Consider the following 22,327-nt stretch of genomic DNA (forward strand, 5'->3'; position numbering starts at 1 on the left):
GTTACTATGCTTCGGATCTCTCTAAGTGTGATGCATTGTTTGCCAAAACCCAGTTTGTAACTGCTGCTTCCTGTGCCTCAGAAAATCCTTAGCCTTCCACCTCTTTGTTTCTCAGTCCTTCAGATAAACAACAAAGACATAGTGGTTGGTCAGTGTCTGTGTTCAACCCAGTCTCATGGCATTTCGTGTTCACCAACACGATTTTTAATCTATTGATTCGTGTTCACCAACACGATTTCCCCCTTTTTTTCGTGTTGCACAGCACGATTTGAAAAGCAATGTATTTCTACTGGTAATGTGTTTCGTGCCTGCAGCACGTCTTTTTCTCCGGTCGGGTCGTGGAAGACCGGAAGCTGTGTGGTTCATAAAAACATGTTCTTACTCAATATCAAGCCACAATTATTGCTTTTATTTTCCTTCTAATTTGTTATTCTTTTCAAAAATAACACACTGTTATTTACTCACCAATAACACACAATTATCCTTGCTTCTATTTATTGGTTTAATTCCATAATCTCTGGCTTTTTTGGCGTCTGTCAGGAACTGAATTTCAAAATAAAAATAACCGGAAACAGACGTAGGCCTATAAGGGACATTTCGAGCATCATTGCGATTGTCAACATTTCTGAGTTTAGGATGGCCGAAGACACTACACTACCCATAATCCCCAGCTATCGTTTAGGACTACAGTCCCCGTAAGGTTACGCAGAGCGTCAAACAGCTGTGTGAAATGGAACTAAACCACGCCAGACTATCCAAAACTGGAATCGAACGCCCCCCCAGAACTACACATGCTGGCTATTGTGTTTCGCAAAATGTTCTATGGGACGTCTCTACTGAACGTTTTCGTTTTTCCCACAATTAGAAGTTGCCAGTATTAAACACATTGGTGTTATCAAATGTAAAACATATAATTAATAAATGGGTGAAAATCGCTTGTGTCCATAATGCGCAGCATTAATATATACCCACATGACAGCTCATTGTTACTTTGTAATTCTACTCCACTACAATTCAGAGGTTAACCTGGTATTTTTTACTCCACTACACTTATTTGAGTTACTTTGCAGATTCTGATTAATTATGTGAAATATAAACAACCCTTAAATCAGACTTTAGTTGCACCTGAGTAAAATTCAGGGAAGGTGATTGTCAAGTGCCAACAATCAGGAGAGATATTTGATAGTTGGTGCTTGAGAAGACTAAACATGTATCTGCAATTGACATGAATGGAAACGAGTAATAAAGTATATTTATTACACGTTATTCTCTACTAATAGTTAATTAAAGACTGTATATTATGGCCATTTTGCACATCCCTTTCAAGATTTTCAAAGGTTTATTGACATATCATATACACAACTACGGTGTAGTTATGCAATGAATGAAAAACTTGGGTCACAGGTTCCTCAACAGTGCATTACAAGACATCTATCAATATGTGTGTACATCCACCATTAAACTGTCATATTCTGCACATTTCTTATACTATCTACATACATAAGAGTATAATTCATATGTATAATATCAGTTAAAATAAGTGCTTCAACAAAGTTAACATTTCAGGAAAGCAATATATTAGACGTTAAGTACTTTGTCAGGCTTAATATGTATCTGTAGATAGATACCCCCAAAGTTTTTTTTAAGAGAAGACCTTAATCTAAAATATTATTTAACGTTTAAATAAAGGTTAATTCGTTTTTCTGTTTTGCACCTCCTCCTATTAATATCTTTGTACATCCTGCACTAAACTGTTTTATTGTAGAGATCACTTATAGTATCTTCTTGATTTTTTATATTCTATATTTCTATATTTCTACTTTTCCCCTATGAAAGTATGTACTCTTAATATTTTTTTAATCAAATATAACATAAAAACATGAATTCAATAACGTGCTTTAACCACTAGGAGGTGCACACAAGGTACACACAGCCATACTAACTTTATATTATTAGTGTATAGACACTTATGTATGTACAACATCTGAAGATTTGTAGTTTTATTCATGCTTTCACATAATTTTACAGCATATTGCTATACTATTTCAGACTCAGTATTTACATTCTTACATTCAAAGAAAATCAGTAATATCTTTAAAAACTACAAGTCCTTTTATATCAGCTGTGCACCGTTATGGTGTAAATATAACCTATCTTTGAATTAGATCAAATGTAAAAGTCAGCCGAATTAGTGTTGACACTGCAAGGAGACGTATTGTGTGAAGAGGAATTGAAGATGTTCTTTAATTGTTGATATATTTATGATCCACGTCAAGTATTCAGTTTCGGTGGCATTTCTTCAGTTTTTCCAAAGGTCTTCTCATCAGGGCTCTATAAATAAAGAACTACGGCAGATCTGTAATATGTAATGCATCCGAACCGTGTATTACAATGCCGTTATGTGATGACTTTCAAAGAGAAAAGCAAGAGCACTCGGAATTAGGTATTATTTTATTATTTTAAAATGTTTTCCGGATTTCATATCATATAAACACCAAATCCCAGCATGCATTGCGGCTCAAACACCCAATCAGCGAGCTTAAAACTATAGCTGAGGATCCTGGGTAATCGCTCAAAATGCCTACGTCTGTTTCCGGTTACTTTTATTTTGAAGTTCAGTTCCTGACGGACGCCAAAAAAAGCCCGAGATTATGGAATTAAACCAATAAATAAAAGCAAGGATAATTGTGTGTTATTGGTGAGTAAATAACAGTGTGTTATTTTGAAAAGAATAACAAATTAGAAGGAAAAAAAGATTTAAAAAAATACAGATTTCAGTATCCTGAGGCTCTGAGCCCCATTTATTTTCCTCACAGACAGCGACAAAAGTCCGAAATTATACGATTTAAAATAAAAGCAATAATTGTGGCTTGATATTGAGTAAGAACATGTTTTTATGAACCACACAGCTTCCGGTCTTCCACGACCCGACCGGAGAAAAAGACGTGCTGCAGGCACGAAACACATTACCAGTAGAAATACATAACTTTTCAAATCGTGCTGTGCAACACGAAAAAAAGGGGCAAATCGTGTTGGTGAACACGAATCAATAGATTAAAAATCGTGTTGGTGAACACGAAATGCCATGAGACTGGGTTGCTGTGTTGCATAAAAGTAAGTCTACCACAGTACATTGTGCAGGATGTGTGTACAGTTATAGTATGCAACATGTCAACAATTAAATTAAAGTAATGAAGTAAATACGTTTCACACAACAGATATAAGCACTGATATATCATGAATTATGCAGAGCTAAAAACTGGGAACTAACCTGTTTTCAAGTCTCAGTGTCCGGATTACAGAGGCGACAGTAAATCGGCTTAGATTAGGCTGAACCCTCTGTCCAGCCTCTCTCATCGTCAAACCATGGTTGATAACATTTCATTTCATTAGAGAGTATTCTTCTTTGTCCACGTCCTCTCCCTCCAGCTCTACCTCTACCTCTCATTCTTCCTCCTCTCACTCTCACCTCACCTCACCCCACCTCTTCCTCTTCCTCTTCCTCTTGCTTCCATGTTGGCTTCCATTGTTGCTCTAAGAAAGTACTCACCTGTGGTCTTTTTTATAGTGCTAACATCCTGATTGATGAGCCAACAATTATGCTACCAGGTGTTTGGTCAGGTGGAACGTGTTTCTTGATCATTGGTCCATGTGTGAGGCATTTTGAATATCAGTGTTTTAAACCTGCTAACACGTGACTTTATGTCAGATTCCTGTGTCTTACGTGGAGAAACGTGTGCAGTGGTTTGCAAAAAGTGCCATGTTGATTTGCAAATTGTGTGAAAAGCTGAAAACGTGTTTAGAGTTTTGGAGATTTGAGCCGATGTTTTGCTCTTTGAGTGTCAGTTAAAATAATTGTGCTTTATGTATAATTTTAGTGTGTTAGCAATCGAGAAAAACTGTAATTTATTACAATGCATTGTGTTTATAAACTGAACATGCGTTTCGTTTAACCTACTATCTACCACAGTATCTAAACCAGGGGTCTCAAACTCAAGGCCCGGGGCCAAATCCGGCCCGCGACTTCATTTTATGTGGCCCCGCAAGAGCTTGCAAGGAATATAATACGTTTACAGTTTTTCTCGATTGCTAACACACGTTTTTTTTTAAATTGCACAGTTTCTCAGAACACTAAACACAATTCACAAAACCACACACCCAAAGTGCAAAACACCTAATTTCTCCTGCTAAGTGAAGAACTGCACTCAAAACTAAATAAACACTTACCAAATGCAAACTTTTGCACCAAATATAACACACTTCATTCATAATACTAGATTGTTTGACCACCCAACTACACACTGCTGAGCATACTCTAAAGCACTCTCATCTGTTATGGGCTATGCTCTGTACATAGAGGTTTCTGCAGAGAAAGATTGCTTGAGTTTACAGAAATACAGTAAATGAAGAAATACAAATGAGTTGTTGAAAAAAATCATATTTTATTAAAAAACAACATTGTGCAACATGCATCTCAGCACATAGTTACTATGCTTCGGATCTCTCTAAGTGTGATGCATTGTTTGCCAAAACCAAGTTTGTAACTGCTGCTTCCTGTGCCTCATTGGAAATCCTTAGCCTTCCACCTGCACCTCTTTGTTTCTCTGTCCTTCAGATAAACAACAAAGATATAGTGGTTGGTCAGTGTCTGTGTTGCATAAAAGTAAGTTTACCACAGTACATTGTGCAGGATTTTTGTACAGTTATAGTATGCAACATGCCAACAATTCAATTACAGTAATGAAGTAAATACGTTTCACACAACAGATATAAGCACTGATATATCATGAATTACGCAGAGCTACAAACTGGTAACTAACCTGTTTTCAAGTCTAAGTGTCCGAATTACAGAGTAACCGGCTTAGATTAGGCTGAACCCTCTGTCCAGCCTCTCTCATCGTCAAACCATGGTTGATAACATTTCATTTCATTAGAGAGTATTCTTCTTTGTCCACGTCCTCTCCCTCCAGCTCTACCTCTACCTCTCATTCTTCCCCCTCTCACTCTCACCCACCTCTCACTCTCACCCACCTCCTCCTCCTCCTCCTCCTCCTCCTCCTCCTCCTCCTCCTCCTCCTCCTCCTCCTCCTCCTCCTCCTCCTCCTCCTCCTCCTCCTCCTCCTCCTCTCACTCTCAGCGCAGCTCTTCCTCTTCCTCTTGCAACTTTCTTCCATTGTTACTGTAAGAAAGTACTCACCTGTGTTTTTTCCCCCTGTACTAACATCGATTGATGAGCCAACAATTATGCTATCAGGTGTTTGGTCAGGTGGAACGTGTTTCTTGATCATTGGTCCATGTGTGAGGCATTTTGAATATCAGTGTTTTAAACCTGCTAACATGTGACTTTATGTCAGATTCCTGTGTCTTACGTGGAGAAACGTGTGCAGTGGTTTGCAAAAAGTGCCATGTTGATTTGCAAATTGTGTGAAAAGCTAAAAACGTGTTTAGAGTTTTGGAGATTTGAGCCGATGTTTTGCTCTTTGAGTGTCAGTTAAAATAATTGTGCTTTATGTATAATTTTAGTGTGTTAGCAATCGAGAACAACTGTATTATATGGTTACATGCCACTCTACAGAAGCAGGTTGCCCATAAACTACATGTCCCACAATGCATCTCATTTTGTGACATGCGCACTGAAGAGACTTGCAATTATTTGCCCTGGACTTCTGCTGCCTTTCAGACGTAGTTAATAACTAAGTTATTATCCTATCCGATAATAATCCAATTCAGAGTCAATAATGTAATATAATACATAATTTTTTATATATTATATAGTTACAACTGGCCCTTTGAGTGCAAACTTTATGCGAATGTAGCCCGCGATGAAATTGAGTTTGACACTCCTGATCTAAACTGTAGCCTACATAAGCCTGTCTATGGCTGTGAAATAATAAACATGTAGACTAAAAGGAACAATATCTCCACGCCCCTCCCCGTAAATGTGGCTAATGGAAGAAATATATAATCAAATTGTATTTGTGTACAACTGTACTGGTCATAGTGGGTGAATTTAGAAAAAAACAACTCACTTAACGCCGGAAGTTATATTTATGTCAGTACATGTAGCTTGACGCTCCGCTCCGGAAAAGCAGCGAGTTGCAGTGAAACGCAGACTGAAGGGAGTGGAGGAGAGGATGAAGCAGGATGATGGGAGCGAATACTACTCCCTTTAAGTGACCCATATTTTACAGTAGACCTACATATTATCTAGACTAGTTCCTGCTCTCGAGGATTATTCTCTATCCACCAAGATGTCGGCGTCGGCGATATTTATCCTCGACCTGAAGGGAAAGGTAAGTTTGTGGCGACTTGTTGTTGGCGAAGTTCACACTAGGGTTGTCAAGGAAGCACCTGCTGCAAGACAAGAGTAGGTACGCTTATAAAAAGTCCAGAAATGTAAGGATATTTGCATCATTGTGTACATTATATGCCTGTATACTTAATTTGACATTTCCTGCTTAGGTATTCTTAAACTCAGAGACTGTATGCACCCAAACAGAGCAGTCAGGAAGAGGCTCAACTGGTCAAACCCGTTCAACAGTGTTATGTGTTCAGACGGGCTTGTTCTTGTGCAGCGATGCAGCCTTCATTGTAGCCTACGTGTTGTGGCCTATTTCAAAGTTTAAAACTGTATTTCTTTCTTTTATATCTTATCTAATCAATGTGGCTTTCCTTAGTTAATAGGATAGTGTTTTGTTTGTGTCTGGAGTGGACCTGGTCTGGACATGAGGTTGATATTTGGTCATTCTACAGAAAAGGTGGAAGTACTGTCACTTACTTTTGCAGACACCAAAATACATGACGTTGACCTAATACTCACATTCATTATATATGTTGAATAAAAAGAGATTGTCTTTGCAATGGTACCAAATAAAAAAATAGTTTTATACATAAATTGCAATTTATTTAAAATGCCAAGTTCAAGGAACTGCCTTGTTACTTTGATCATACATGGAGGTGGAGCCTATAGTTTTCATTTAAACATTTTTTTTTCAATAAATAAATCTCATTCATATTTACATAACATTACATACATTAAATATAACACTGAAATGGTAAAAAAAAAAGCAAATTATTATTAATAATATCCAATAAATGTCAGTCACCCAAAATTACGTCATTGGTGTTACTGCTACACAAAACGCTTTTATTTTTGAAATAATGTACTGTCTCTGAAGTGCCTCCTGTAACAAGAGATCATTTGAGGCAGAGCAGTGGACAAAGACATAAGGAAAGTCAGATACTTCTTACTTTGTTTGTTAAAGGTGTCATTTTATCTTCAAATGTTACGTGCGTCTTTCAAGTCTGTCATTAGTGTTACTCATTGCATAGCCCTAGGGGTGAACATTTGAATGGGAAAATGTATTGTATTGAAGAGTTAAACGATTTTGATATTGACTGAAGCCACATTTGGTCTGACACATGGCAGCAATTTTGTTAAAATGGTAGTGTTTTCTCCAAATTGTCACTGGTGTTACCATCACTGGTGTTACTCTTCTTCCTGGTAACACGTAACACCAGTGACGTTCCTATATAAATAAGCTTTGTATAAAGTATACAAATAATACAAATTATAAAAATACTTTAAGCTCTACTTGTTGTGGATTTATCAAGTTAAGAGTTAGTTATTGCTATTTAACAGGTTTGAGATGTTTTTAGAAGGAATATATTTCAGCAGATTTGTATCACCCAGATTCCACCTTTTCTGTATGAGCTCATTAAGGCACTTCTGCTTCATTTTCTAGAGTTTAAGTTATGATCCAGTCAATTTAGCAGTTGATCGATTGGTAAATTAATCATTGCTTTAGATTGAATATCATTGTAAACTGAATATTTTTTAATTGTTGGTCATTCAACCCGGAAGCAATTTTTAAAACCTAAAATTGATACTTTTTGAGCACATGTATCTATTGTGTGGCCTTTATAGCCCAAACAATTAAAGGGGACCTATCATGCAAAATGCACTTTTGTACGTCTTTTATACATGAATATGTCTCCCCGGTGTGTCAGGGAACTCACCAAGTGTCAGAAAACACAACCCTCTCTCTTTTCCTCTATACCCAAATCTCTAAAAACGGGGCTACAACGGATCTGATACAGACTGATACAGATTTGAAAATAGTGTGACGTCAGTGACGAGGAGCTCCGCCTATATGGCCAACTGTCCACCAATCAGGGGAATGAGAGGTTATATTATTCAAATATAGCATGATAGGTCTCCTTTAATTAGGAAAGTTATTGACCAATCATTTGAGGATTATTTTATTATTTACTAATTAAGTAATCCTCAAATCACTAGCAGTATCTACAAATTGTTTATGAAATACATTTCTAATGAATCTCTTAATGCCTTGGAGTTTTATTTACATGCACTCTAGCATAGGATAAATAAAAGAAGACACAGAATATTACTACTTCTTACTTTAATGTATTTTGATATCTGAACCTCACAGGGTTAATTCATTTGAGGGCTAGAAAAGGAATTGCTGAAGAAGTCTTATATGCTTGACAATACACATCAAGAACAAGGATCAGTCCCTCATAGCCTGGATGTCTTATTGTACAGATTAAAGGCTTGTTCTCTCCCTATCTATCTGTCTCTGCCCTGGGGAAACTCAGAATCTCTTCACCTTTAATCTCTCCCCCCCCCCCTCTTTCCTGACCAGGAGGGGGTCCTTTCTCCTCTGTAACTGGTGTTTTAACTCATCGTGGATAACAACAAAAACTAGACAGACATGTCATTCCAGTACACACATTCCTAGACACAGTTGAAAACACACAGCTACTACAGAAGCCAGTGTCCTTCTCTGCCCTTTTGCCCCCCCACCCTCATGTCTCAAGTTGTAGCTCCTGGGCACTAGACCACACACTGCTGGCTGCTGGGACCCACTGTGTAGACTGAAATGTCACGCTATTGAAATCAGCACGGCATTATTTGTCCGGACTGAAGTTTTGGTTGAAATAGCAGCACATTTAATTAGCTAGAAGCATAAAAGTGTAAGGTTTTACAACAGTGCTTCCAAAAGAGCTATAGCTGCTATAGTTTCCCATTTTGTGTTTAGTTTTTGATCAGTGCACATTCATCCACATTAAAGTGTAAATGTATGAGAGTTATCTATATTTTCAGTCAGTTTTGCTCCTCACTTTTTAGGTGGCTGCCACTTTAGTACAGACTGAAATATCACAACAACAACAACAACAACAAGAACAACAACAACTGTAACTACATTTTTGATGCCCATCAGATACATCCTCATGACTTGCTGATCTTTTGACTTGTATTTGAGCTTCACCCTAAAGCCAAATGTTAAAATTGTCCTATACTTTGATTTACGACCGAATACCTATAGCATTTAAATCAGCCTTATTAGTTCCCTCTGTTTATAAGTAAATATGACCATGCTTAAATGCTAAGCTTACATGATGAACATGGTAAACATAACTATCAACTGAAAGACAGCAATTTAACATCATCGCTGTGAGCTCAATGCACCGCTGTGCCTTACAGAGCTGCCAGCTTGCCTGTGTGTTGACTCTTGTTGAATTGGTAGCCTTAAGCAACAACAAACCTTTAGCTGTTCAGAAAAATAAGCACTGTGAGCATGCACAATGTTAACTGGTTGCAATTAATGGACCAATTCACTAGCCCTTTTTACAGCCTTCAATGTGCCATTATTTCATCTACAAGTGAGCTGTACAGTTAACAGCCTCGTCACTCTAAAGTGTCATCACAATTATCCTTTTGTGAGGTTTCTCTCACAGTGGTGATAGAGTCATGCTTTAAGGTTTGTGTTGAAATTTTTCTCCAAACGTCCTGAAAATAGAGTTGTAGGATTTTGGGTGTTCCTGTTTGCCTTTCAGCGATACACTCCAGTGAGGTTGCTATTTGCATTTAGACGTCAGAGCGAGTGGTTCCTATTGATTTCACACATTGTGAAAAGTCACTGATTACCTTGTGTGTCCCAATAAAAAAAATGCATGAAATGAGAATCCCTCTGGGACTTTTAAGGCCACCAGTTGTTTTAAGGAAAAATATGCTGTTGTTGTTTTTATAAACATTCCAGTTACCAACAAAAATAGACTCACAGTTTTATCGGAAATGGATAACCTCAGTATGATATTCTGATGTAGAAAATGCAATTTTAAACAAGGTATCATCAGTAGCCTACAGTATACATCCTTTTACTTTTTAACTATCTTCATTGCCTATATCCTATATATGAGTCCTATTTCCCTTCTACCTCTTTAAATGTGTTATTTCTGCTAGAATATGTTTTATATTAAAGCTGTATCTATGCTAACCTATTGTTATTTCAACCTGTTTAAGAAACATGCCAAATATAAATCATGTATTTATGGAAATGTGATTGAATTGATTTAGCAAGTATTTGTAAATGCCATCACAACTTCCCAGAAATGTTGTTATCAGACATTATCGTGCCTTCTCACAGTAGAATTGAATGAGACCTGGATTATGAAGTAGCTGCACTCTGCTTTGGGGCATGAAATATGCTAATTGCTTGTGTGAGGTGTTCTGTTTGATGTACTCTGCCTCTGCTGAATATTCAACACTATCTGATGTTTTTCTTTTTCAAACTAAGTGTAACCGACACACATTCAAACCAACGTGACATCACAATGATATGTTGACTTTCAAATAACCTTAACAACTTAAAGGTAAAATAATAACTATTCAAACTATATATATATATGTGTGCAACTAGTTTTTGACAAGAAAGCTACTGGAGACTTCTAGAATTGTGTGAGTAACACTGTGTTTGTAGACTTCTCTGTTTCAGTGTGTGTACTCTGTATCAATGCTCTGTAGTTGATCTGACTGGAATTGTGTTTTTAAAAACTCAAAACCGCTACAGCATCTGTCAGGCACAAACTTGGGAAAAGTCATTTGACTGAAACCTTAAAAGTGATCTAACTGACTACTAGGGTTAACTTTGATTTAAACATTTGTAGAATACTAAGAGCTTTATTGAGTAGGTGTAACTGTATTAAGGGTTAAACTCAGAACTTTATAACTTAGGGTTTAATGTAATTGACTTAAAAGACAATAACACATCAGGACGAAGCCAGTCTAGATTTCCTTTTGAGGGCCACCAGCTGCAGAGAGTTAACTAATTAAAAGGACGTTGCCCCACAGCTGTGAGAACTCAGCAATCAGGTGTCCATTTTAGGTAGCACTTTCCTGGAGCGTCAGCTGCAGCGTCAGACAGGCTAAGACTGACAAAGACATTAGAGTCCTGTGGGAGTCAAAAACTGGCAAAGACATTAGAGTCCTGTGGGAGTCAAAGACTGGCAAAGACATTAGAGTCCTGTGGGAGTCACGCGGGAGGCAAAGAGGAGGCAAATCCTACTTTGATTGAGCTAAGTATCGCTGGTGTTTTTTTCTTTTGTTTCATTTTATTTGGTTTAGCCCCTCATGTTATAATCATGTGTATTTTCTCCATTCCTGTTCATGTGTCTTCTCGCAATTATCACTGGCCCCGTGTATCTCGTAATCGATATAACCGGCCTGCTCTCGTCTATCCCACATGCTCCACTGAGATCCAACATCTAGTTTCTGGTGGCCTGTGGAACTGCCAGTCAGCTGTTCCTAAGGCTGACTTCATCTCTGGCTACGCCTCCCTGCAGTCTCTGGATTTCCTTGCTCTCACTGAGACCTGGATTACTCCATCCAACATATCCACCCCAGCAGCTCTCTCCACTGCATATTCCTTCTCCCATACACCCAGACCAACTGGCAGACGAGGTGGCACTGGTCTCCTGCTCTCTCCCAAATGGAGCTTTTCCCTCTTCAAGCTACCTAACTTCACTCCTTCCACCTTTGAATTCCATGCCGTCACAGTAACCCATCCTATACAGCTAACCATTGTTGTTCTCTACCGTCCACCAGGCGCCTTGGGGGACTTCTTGGAGGAATTAGATAATCTCCTCTCACACATCCCTGAAACTGGCCCTCCCGCTGTACTTCTCGGAGACTTCAACCTCCAGACGGGGAAGATAGACGAACTAACATCTCTGTTAACCGCCTTTGCTTTCTCACTGTCTCCGTCCCCACCGACTCATAAAGCTGGCAATGTCCTTGATCTCATATTCTCAAGGAACTGCGCTACTTCTAACCTCTCTGTAAACCCGCTCCACACATCCGATCACTTCTTCATTTCATTCTCTCTACCCCTTTCCAAACATAACAAACTAATCTCTTCTCATCCTGCACTTGTCCGCCGTAACCTTCGCTCCCTCTCCCCCTCTACCTTTGCCTCGTCGGTGCTCTCAGCCCTCCCTTCCTCTGACTCGTTCCAACTCCTGCCTCCAAACTCTGCTGCAGAAACTCTCCTCTCTACTCTCTCATCCACTCTGGACTCGCTCTGTCCTCTCACATCTCGGCAGGCTCGTCAGTCCCCTCCTGCTCCCTGGCTAAATGATGCACTGCGTGCTAATAGAACCGTCCTTAGGGCAGCAGAGCGGAAATGGTGGAAATCCAAACACTGTGACGACCTCCTAACCTATCAAGCTCTCCTCTCCTCTTTCTCTGCTTCGATCTCTCAGGCAAAAAGCACTTTCTTTCAAGATAAGATCCAATCTTCCTATTCCAATCCTAAAAAACTATTTTCCATCTTCTCCACCCTCTTGGACCCTCCAAAAGCTCCTCCCCCCTCCTCACTTCTGTCAAGCGACTTTGTTACCCACTTTGAAAAAAAGGTTGATGATATTCGCTCTTCTTTTTCTGACTCACCTTTACTCACCGCTGGGTCACCAGACCCTCCTTCCACCAACACACTTACCTCCTTTTCCCCTCTCTCTCCAAGTGAGGTTCTTACCCTCATTACCTCTGCCCGCCCTACCACCTGTCCTCTGGACCCTATCCCTTCAAACCTCCTTCAGACTATCGCTCCTGATATTCTACCGTTTCTCACCCATTTCATCAACACTTCTCTAACTTCTGGTCACTTTCCAAACAGTCTCAAGGAGGCAAGAGTAAACCCTCTCCTAAAGAAACCCACTCTCAACCCGTCTGATGTTATAAACTACAGGCCTGTCTCTCTCCTCCCATTCCTGTCTAAATCACTTGAACGCGCTGTCTTTAAACAACTCTCCTGTTATCTCAATCAGAACAACCTTCTGGATCCGCACCAGTCTGGTTTCAAGGCAGGTCACTCCACAGAAACTGCTCTCATTGCTGTCACGGAGGAACTGCACACTGCCAAAACTGCATCCCTCTCCTCTGTCATCATCCTGTTGGACCTGTCTGCTGCATTGGACACGGTGAATCATCAGATCCTCCTTCGCACTCTCCAAAAACTTGGAGTTTCAGGCTCTGCACTTTCCCTCCTCACCTCATACCTGAAAGACCGTACCTACAGGGTGACTTGGAGAGGGTCTGAGTCCGACCCTTGTCAATTAACTACAGGGGTCCCTCAGGGCTCTGTTCTTGGTCCCCTCCTCTTCTCCCTGTACACAAACTCGCTCGGATCAGTCATTAGCCCGCATGGTTTTTCTTACCACTGCTACGCTGATGACACCCAATTAATTCTGTCCTTTCCCCGCTCAGAGACCCAGGTCGTCGCACGCATCTCTGCTTGTCTAGCTGACATCTCTCAGTGGATGTCTGCTCATCACCTCAAACTCAACCTTGACAAGACTGAGCTGCTCTTCCTTCCGGGAAAAGATTGTCCCACTCTTGACCTAACAATCAACATCGGCACCTCAGTTGTTTCCCCGACTCAGACTGCAAGGAATCTGGGTGTGACCCTAGATAACAACCTGTCCTTCATTGCAAACATCGCTGCTACAACCCGTTGCTGCAGATACACGCTTTACAACATCAGGAAGATACGTCCCCAGCTGACACAGAAAGCGACTCAGGTTCTGGTCCAGGCTCTCGTCATCTCACGCCTAGACTACTGCAACTCCCTCCTGGCTGGTCTACCTGCATGTGCCATCCGACCTCTGCAGCTCATCCAGAATGCAGCGGCTCGTCTGGTCTTCAACCTTCCTAAATTTTCCCACACTACTCCGCTCCTACGCTCGCTTCACTGGCTTCCGGTAACTGCTAGAATCCACTTCAAGACACTGGTACTTGCTTACCATGCTGCGAATGGATCTGGCCCTTCGTACATCCAGGACATGGTTAAACCGTACACCCCAGCGCGTGCACTACGCTCTGCATCAGCCAAACGACTCGCTGCGCCCTCGCTGCGAGGGGGACCCAAGTTCCCAACGGCGAAAACACGTGGGTTTGCTGTCCTGGCTCCAGGATGGTGGAATGAGCTCCCCATTGACATCAGGACGGCAGATAGCTTGCATATCTTCCGGCGCAAACTGAAAACTCATCTCTTTCGACTTCACTTCGAGCGATATAACTATTAACGAAGCACTTTTATACTAATAAAGGACTGGCTTTTCTAAAGCCAGTTGAGTAGCACTTGAAATGTTTTTGCTCTATGAAACCTGATGTACTTATATGATTCCGTTTTCTTCAAGTTGTATTTTGTTGGACGAACGCACTTATTGTAAGTCGCTTTGGATAAAAGCGTCAGCTAAATGCAATGTTATGTTATGTTATGTTATTCTAAACCATCATTGTGATTGTCTTGTAGCAAAGACTTCATTGTCACAGTTTCAAGCCCCAAACTGTTTGTATTGTCAAAGGAGGAACCTTCAACGTGCTGCTATCTCCGCATTCAGCTGACTGAAATAGCTCTCAAAAAGAAAATGCAGTTTTTCAGAAAAAAGACAAACACGCATCAATTTAACAACAATGTTAAATTACAGAAAGGGTAAAAGAGCAGTCAATAACAATTAGAAATGTGTTGATTTAATCTCACAGGATTAGTGAAACACATTGATAGTGTTGTTCTGTGAATAATCTCTGTATTGCTTCAAGCAGAAATCAACCTTTTTATTTTACAAAAAACGAGAAATAACTCAAAAGTTTTAAGCATTTTGCACAATGTGGAGGGCGGAATCTATGCAGTGTTTGCTTTTAACTCTCCATAAGTGCAGTGTGGGTCTGTGTAGGTTGTGGATGAGTGGGATTTACAATAATGGACTACTCATTTTGTTTGAAGAATTCCAGAAAAATGCAAAAAAAGCCATCACATTTTCACAAACCCGTCAAGATAATATCGTTAAAATTGCTTATTTTGCCCGGAAGTCTTTCCTAAACTCACAGACATTACATTTCCAAAAAACAAAAACGTAAAGGCAGCTAATCCTCACATATGAGATGCTAGGTATTGTTTTGATAATTATGTGATTATTCATTTGTTTTCATTTTTAAGTTGATTGAGTCACTTTTATAGTTGTTTCAGCACTAAAATACCATGAACTCTTAACTTGTCGATGTGAAACACACTAGCTTTAACTCCGTATGCATTCTGCATTTAGAAATGCTGTTAAAGTAAATCCTCTGATCTCATCCTGCATTTGCCGTTAAGACTGACCTTTCTTCAGTTGCCTCCAACATTCTTTCTGTAAAGTTTTTCCATCAAAGTTTACTTCCAGAACTACAAAGTGAACCTCTGGATTTCTTACAGGGGTCGTCAGTATTGCAATTTATTTTGATGCAAAGATTTGTTATTATACTTTATACCTCACTCTCCGTCTCTGGTGGCCTCTGACCTTTTTGCTTTGCGGATTCTGTCTCCTCTCTCAGAAGCCGAGCAGTGGCCTGTTCATATCCTTTATTCTCCCAAGATTACTTTACTTTTCAGGCATTTCCTTTTTGTTCATTTCTTATTTCCTCATGCCTTTGTTGTATGCGCTCCTGTGTGACCCTGCGCAACAGACTCTATTAAAGAAAGGGGGGAAGTTGTTTCTGCGTGCGTGCATGTCCTCTAGATCAGTGGTTCCCAAACTTTTTGTGCCCAAGGCACACCAAAGGACAAGTAAAAGGCACACATATTGTGCAAAATAGCCCTTATAACACGTGTTATCATTCATATCATGTAAAATATCTGTAAATGTGCATAATTATTTACTAATGCCAAATAAAATGTGACAGACAACTATATTACTCATGAAATATTTATTAACGAAATATTTCAGAAATTAATTTGAAACTTTATCAAATTAGGCTTCATCAAAGCAGCAACACACTCATTTAAACCAGACAGGTCACAAAATTAAAAATGAGGCAAAGGAAACTCAGCAGAAATTCAGCACAGAGAACTGTCAATGCAAGGAAGCTGCATTGTCCATGGTCCTGAACTACAAATTATAAATGTAACATTTCAGCAATCAGCATTGAAACATGTGCTATTGTAAATATTATGCCGACTTACAAATTAGTGAGATGTATGTGAACGTACGAACTGCGCATGCGTGAGTGGCAATAACTTTCCTTACCAGCAGGCGGCGGTAGTGTGTATTTGTTATTCAAAACAGGCAACAACTGGAAGACAGAGAAGAACAACAGACCACGTGATATAAACAAACAACAAATAGCGTGTGCGGTAGCTTCACCTTAGCATGGGTTCTTTGCAGGTGTTTGTTGAGGTTTGACGTGGTGTTTCCAGCAGTGGATAACTGCGGTGGCCCTGAAGTGCAAGACACCACAGCATTTCACAAAACACAACAGCATTTCACAAAACGCCGCAGCATTTCACAAAACACAAAGGCATTTCACAAAACGCCACAGCATTTCACAAAACGCCGCAGCATTTCACAAAACACAACAGCATTTCACAAAACGCCACCGCATTTCACAAAACACAACAGCATTTCACAAAACGCCGCAGCATTTCACAAAACACAACAGCATTTCACAAAACGCTGCAGCATTTCACAAAACACCACAGCATTTCAGAAAACACCAAAGCATTTCACATTGGACGGAAAGGGTATTCCTTAGGGAGAACACTTCTTGTTTGTGATTGGACAGAGCCAGCGATAGAAGCACTGCTGTGATTGGTTGTTTTTGCTGCCAGTCAATAAATGACGCTGCGTGATTGGCCCAACACATCAGCCGTTAGCTGTTAGCACACACTCAGAGCTCACAGCTCCTCATATCTGTTCAGAAACTGGACAAAAGTTAAACATATACAAAACACAGACTGTCTATGTCATTTCGAATACAGTCACTGCTTTATTTATGTCTGTATGACGTTGTTGTGAGTGTGGACGGAGCAGCTACAGGTTAGTTTAGCCTGATCGATTCGATTCCGATAGGATTTACATGGAGATACGGCCCGCCCCCTCTCCAGCGTCTTGTTTGAAAGACCGGAGTAAACACAGAATGAATGCTTTATTAATTCATGGTTTTTAAGGGGCTTATCTCCACGTAAATACTATGGTAGACCACCCAATATTCGCATCGCTCTAATCGCTCGAGTTTCACCGCGGCTGTCAGCTGTGTTTGCTGCTGTCATTCAAACAAGAGGCGCTGGAGAGGGGGCGGGGCGTATCTCCATGTAAATCCTATGCGAGATACCAACTACAACAAAATGAACATATTTGACCGTGATTTAATTGTAATACACGTTTCAAAGTGATGCCGAAGTAACTACATACTGACAACGGTTAGTAAAAACCAATAATTAACGCTTTGACAAGTCTGCAGATAAGACGGCAGGTGAAAAGCTTTTAAAATGCGTGTTTTCTTAATGGAATCAGGCTAAACTAACCTGTTGCTGCTCCGTCCACACTCACAACAACGTCATACAGACATAAATAAAGCAGCGACTGTATTCACCATGACATAGACAGTCTGTGGTTTGTACTTGTTTAACTTGTGTCCAGTTTCTGAACAGATATGAGGAGCTGTGAGCTCTGATTGTGTGCTAACGGCTGATGTGTTGGGACATATTTCGCTGTCGGGTGTTGACCAATCACGAAGCGTCATTTCTTGACTGGCAGCAAAAACAACCAATCATAGCAGTGCTTCTCTGGCTGGCTCTGTCCAATCACAAACAAGAAGTGTTCTCCCTAAAGGAATACCCTTTCCGTCCAATGTGAAATGCTGTGGTGTTTTCTGAAATGCTGTTGTGTTTTCTGAAATGCTGTGGTGTTTTCTGAAATGCTGTTGTGTTTTCTGAAATGCTGTTGTGTTTTCTGAAATGCTGTGGCGTTTTGTGAAATGCTGTGGCGTTTTGTGAAATGCTGTGGCGTTTTGTAAAATGCTGTGGCGTTTTCTGAAATACTGCGGCGTTTTCTGAAATGTTGTAGTGTTTTGTGAAATGCTGTGGTGTTTTCTGAAATGCTGTAGTGTTTTCTGAAATGCTGTGGTGTCTTGCACTTCAGGGCCACCGTAGAATAACAGCTTCTGGCCTGGACACAGTTTGCACCTCACCGTCACATTCCTGTCTATTCTTAGGACGAACTCAAAATAATGGGCATACCTCCACCCCTCGAGAGTTATCGCTGACTCAGCCATGTTTATGCAGCACTGCACGTGGAGATGTGGACGCGCAAGTCGCGCAGATTACGTACATATAAACCTACAAAGTACTGATATAGTAAATTAAAAAATAATTATTTTTGTGTAGTTGTATATTGCAATAATAACAATGTATGGTTGTCACAAAATCCCACGGCACACCCGGACTTGCCTCAAGGCACACCAGTGTGCCGCGGCACACCGTTTGGGAACCACTGATCTAGATCAGTCAAACGTAGAAGCTTTGTATTCTTTCTTCATTTCACTGTGTCTGCACTCTAGCACTGCTGACTCAGCGTGTTGTGTGCATGTGTGTTACTATGATAGGGAGATACAATATTATAATATATATTTGTATTTCAGAAAATAAAGTGAATAGTTTAAAAAATCATTTGAAAATACATTAATATTTTTGCAATTCTGTGATATTTAAGATAAAGATAAGAACACCACTTTAGATTTTGGCAGTTCTGAGTCATCCTTGTATGTTTGGACATGTGTTGTTCTTTGGCTAATGGGTTTATTTTAGTGTACAATATCAGGCTCTTAGATTCAAAGAAAGATGTTTTTCATACAGCAATTTGCATTGACATTTGACCATTCAAAGGCAGAAATATCAAGTCATACAACAGTTTGCATTCAGTCTTACTGTAGGAGTCTCTGTTTTTAGTATGGGGAAAAGCTGCAATAATATAGGTGTCCACAGGTCGATAGGCGCGTTCACACCGGAGTACTTTTCCCACAATAGTGACTTGCTAGCTAGCCTCATTTACAGTTTTTTGCCTGCTAAATTAAAAAGCAGAACATTGCTATATTTGAAGGGCTAAAAACTAACATTTTCTGCCATTTCTATTTTTATGTTGATTGAGTAATAATATAAATAATAATAAAAACTAATTCATGGTGGGCACATTGTGGACACATTTCTAATGTAAGGTAGTGACACATTTGTTATTGACTGCTCTTTTAAAACCTGAAAGTTTCTTGAGTTTTCATAAAGTAGGCTTTGGCTTCTATTTCAAGTTAAGAAGGTGGTCGTTCATCATTCATGATCAAAAGTTGGACTCACAGTTTGAACATTACATTTCGAGATAGTTTGGAAAATGGTGCAAACTCCATCCTTTTAGGTTATTCAGTAGCTATTAAAGCATGTTTAAGCTTGAGTGTTCAGGTTTCATATACATGCCCTATGCACATTTAATGACAGTGTCGAGGCTCAACTATGATATCTTCTGACTTCATTTATTGTGTTTAACATTATGGTTTCAGGTGCTAATCTGCCGTAACTACATGGGGAACATGGACATGAATGAGATCGACCATTTTATGCCCATCCTGATGAAGAGAGAAGAGGAGGCGGAGATGACACCTATGGTCACCCATGGCTCCTCACACTTCCTGTGGATCAAACACAGCAACCTTTACTGTATCCTTCTGAGTTCATGTCTGAATATAAAATGTAGTGGCGATGTACAGTACAGCCTTTAACACACAGAGCTGAATGGCCTCTACCCTCAGCTGTCTCCAGCTTCACATCTCAGCAGCAGGCGGCTTCTCAGCTTCTCTTTCATCTCATCATGTCGCACAGCCAGTTAATTTTTTTTTTTAACACTGATTCACTGTGATGTGTAATTCACTATATATCCTCTCATAATGCAAGATTGGGCAGTCACATTTCCTTACACATTATTAATTCAGCATGATATTGCAGTTGTGAGTAAGTGGTATTCCCAGTGCACTACATTAGACATGTGGCCATGTTCTCAATTGCTTGCTACTGTGATGCATTCTTTTAGGATTTATTTCATTGCATTCATCTCACAACCACCCTCAGCACACTAATAGACGTTCATTGCATGTCTCCGTCTCGACAGTTTCTAGTTTGTACAATTTCGTTTTTCAGCTCAAATACTGTCACTTGTAGATGTATAGTTGTTTCTTAACAGTCTGTCCAGTGGTGGCGATGACGAAGAAGAATGCCAACGCTGCTCTGGTGTACTCCTTTCTTTATAAAATCATCCAGGTGAGTCTGTTTGCATAAGTCCAAGTCTTCTACTTGCTACTTGTACTTAAAGTAGGTATAGTGGAACAAGAATAAGCTCATACAAGTAGAACATTACAGAAAATCTACAAGTTTAAGTCACATTTTATAAAAAAAAAAAAAAAGATATGCTGGGACCGTCGATTTTGACCCTATTTATTTGTGGCTAGCATGAAAGGTGTTTGTCATTATCCCCTGACAACATGAGGTGCAACTACCCTTTCTATTTCATTGGCTGTTTTCCCATTGACTATACAGTTTATCTTTTCGATGCTGCTACTTTGTATAAAACATCTTATGACAGGTTTTTGCTTCTTGAATAAAGCCAACAGCTTGCATAAATCTACACTTTAACAACCAATGAAAAAGCACGTTCGTACAGCAAACCTACTTGCCTATTTTATAGCTACATGTACAGTCGCTTTGGATAAAAGCATCAGCTAAATGTAATGTAATTACATAATCGGCTAGAAAATATAACATGCAGTGTGTGTCAAACTACGTCTGTCTTTATGTCTTTGTAGGTATTTAAGGAGTACTTTAAGGAGCTTGAGGAGGAGAGTATTCGTGACAACTTTGTGACGGTGTACGAGCTGATGGACGAAGTGATGGACTTTGGTTTCCCTCAGACAACGGACAGCAAGATCCTACAAGAGTAAGGAGACATTACATGTGTGAAAAACAAAGTGGATCAGTTACTGTACCAATGTTTTTCCTTAACCATGAAAAAGTTCCTAATTATTTACATTCAAATTGACTATCAATGTGTTTGGGGTCTCTGTTTGGGCATTTGAAGTGTAGCATTAAATCTGCACATGAGGGTGTAAGGTCAAAGTTTAAAACTCTCAAAGGCTGTAATGCACTAAGGCACTCAGTCTGATTTTAATGTGACCATTAGCTCAAGTGGTACCTACCTGTACCAGCCATCAAGAACAAAACGTGAGCATTTTTAAGTAAGATACCAGCTTTGTACTTGATACTGTAAGTGACCAACACACAGGTAAGTAATAATACATAATGATTATGTTGTGCCATTGGCTTTATTTGTTCTTTCTCATTCTCGAAGTAACTAAAACACACAAAAGTTATGTGTTCCTAGTGCAGTGTGCACTGATGTTGTGTTGGAATGCTGAACATTTACTTAACGACACCACAGTATCATTCGTTTTGTGTACACATGATACGCTTTGCTGCTAATCAATGGTTACATTATATTTGAAATCACACAATTTCCCTGTACATTTTTTTACCCTTTTAAATGTCTTAAATGTGATTGGGCTAGTTAGTTTACCGTTTGTGCACCAAGGTTTGGCTGAGGTGTGTGTGTACAGTGTATATGTGTTTAGTGTCTGAATAGGGCTGATAATTACCAGGCTCCTATTGGCACTCAGACACAATGACACTGTCAGCTGGACACACTCAAGACTCTCAGACAGAAAGGCCCTGCTCTTCTCCAAGGAAACACACAACTGTCATTTCATTTCACACACACACACACACACACACACACACACACACACACACACACACACACACACACACACACACACACTGTGAAGCTGACCGTGGAGCGGCCCGACCAAGCAAGGATGCAGAACGTCCAAAATACAACCCGATGTGGGCATTTATTAAATCATGAACACATGATGACACAGCCTCAATCCTGATGTTTCTCCCTGAGCACAGCCTGCAGCCACCAGGATCTCACACACTACCAGCCAACACAGACAGGGAAACAGAGCCTAAATACCCACACACTAATCAGCCATTAGACACAGGGGGGGGTGGGGGGGAGGAGACAACAACACAGGGCACCAGGTGAACATAATCAGGAGTAACAGACATGGGGAAAGGGAAACACTTTTCAACAACAATGAAGCTAAACAACCCGT

General features: G+C 39.9%; 1 protein-coding gene across 1 annotated transcript in view; it reads left to right on the forward strand.

The window, feature by feature from the left end:
* Positions 1-6,071: 6,071 nt before the first annotated feature.
* The window catches only part of ap1m3 (adaptor related protein complex 1 subunit mu 3), a 50,681-nt gene continuing 34,425 nt past the window's right edge, over positions 6,072-22,327 (forward strand). The window contains exons 1-4 of the mRNA XM_034210153.1: positions 6,072-6,293; positions 19,664-19,820; positions 20,350-20,417; positions 20,960-21,090. Of these exons, the coding sequence (XP_034066044.1) occupies positions 6,252-6,293; positions 19,664-19,820; positions 20,350-20,417; positions 20,960-21,090 (398 nt within the window). The 5' untranslated portion in view covers positions 6,072-6,251. The remainder of the gene's footprint in view (positions 6,294-19,663; positions 19,821-20,349; positions 20,418-20,959; positions 21,091-22,327) is intronic.

This window comes from Gymnodraco acuticeps, unplaced genomic scaffold, assembly GCF_902827175.1.
Source record: "Gymnodraco acuticeps unplaced genomic scaffold, fGymAcu1.1, whole genome shotgun sequence".
Classification (NCBI taxonomy): Eukaryota; Metazoa; Chordata; class Actinopteri; order Perciformes; family Bathydraconidae; genus Gymnodraco; species Gymnodraco acuticeps.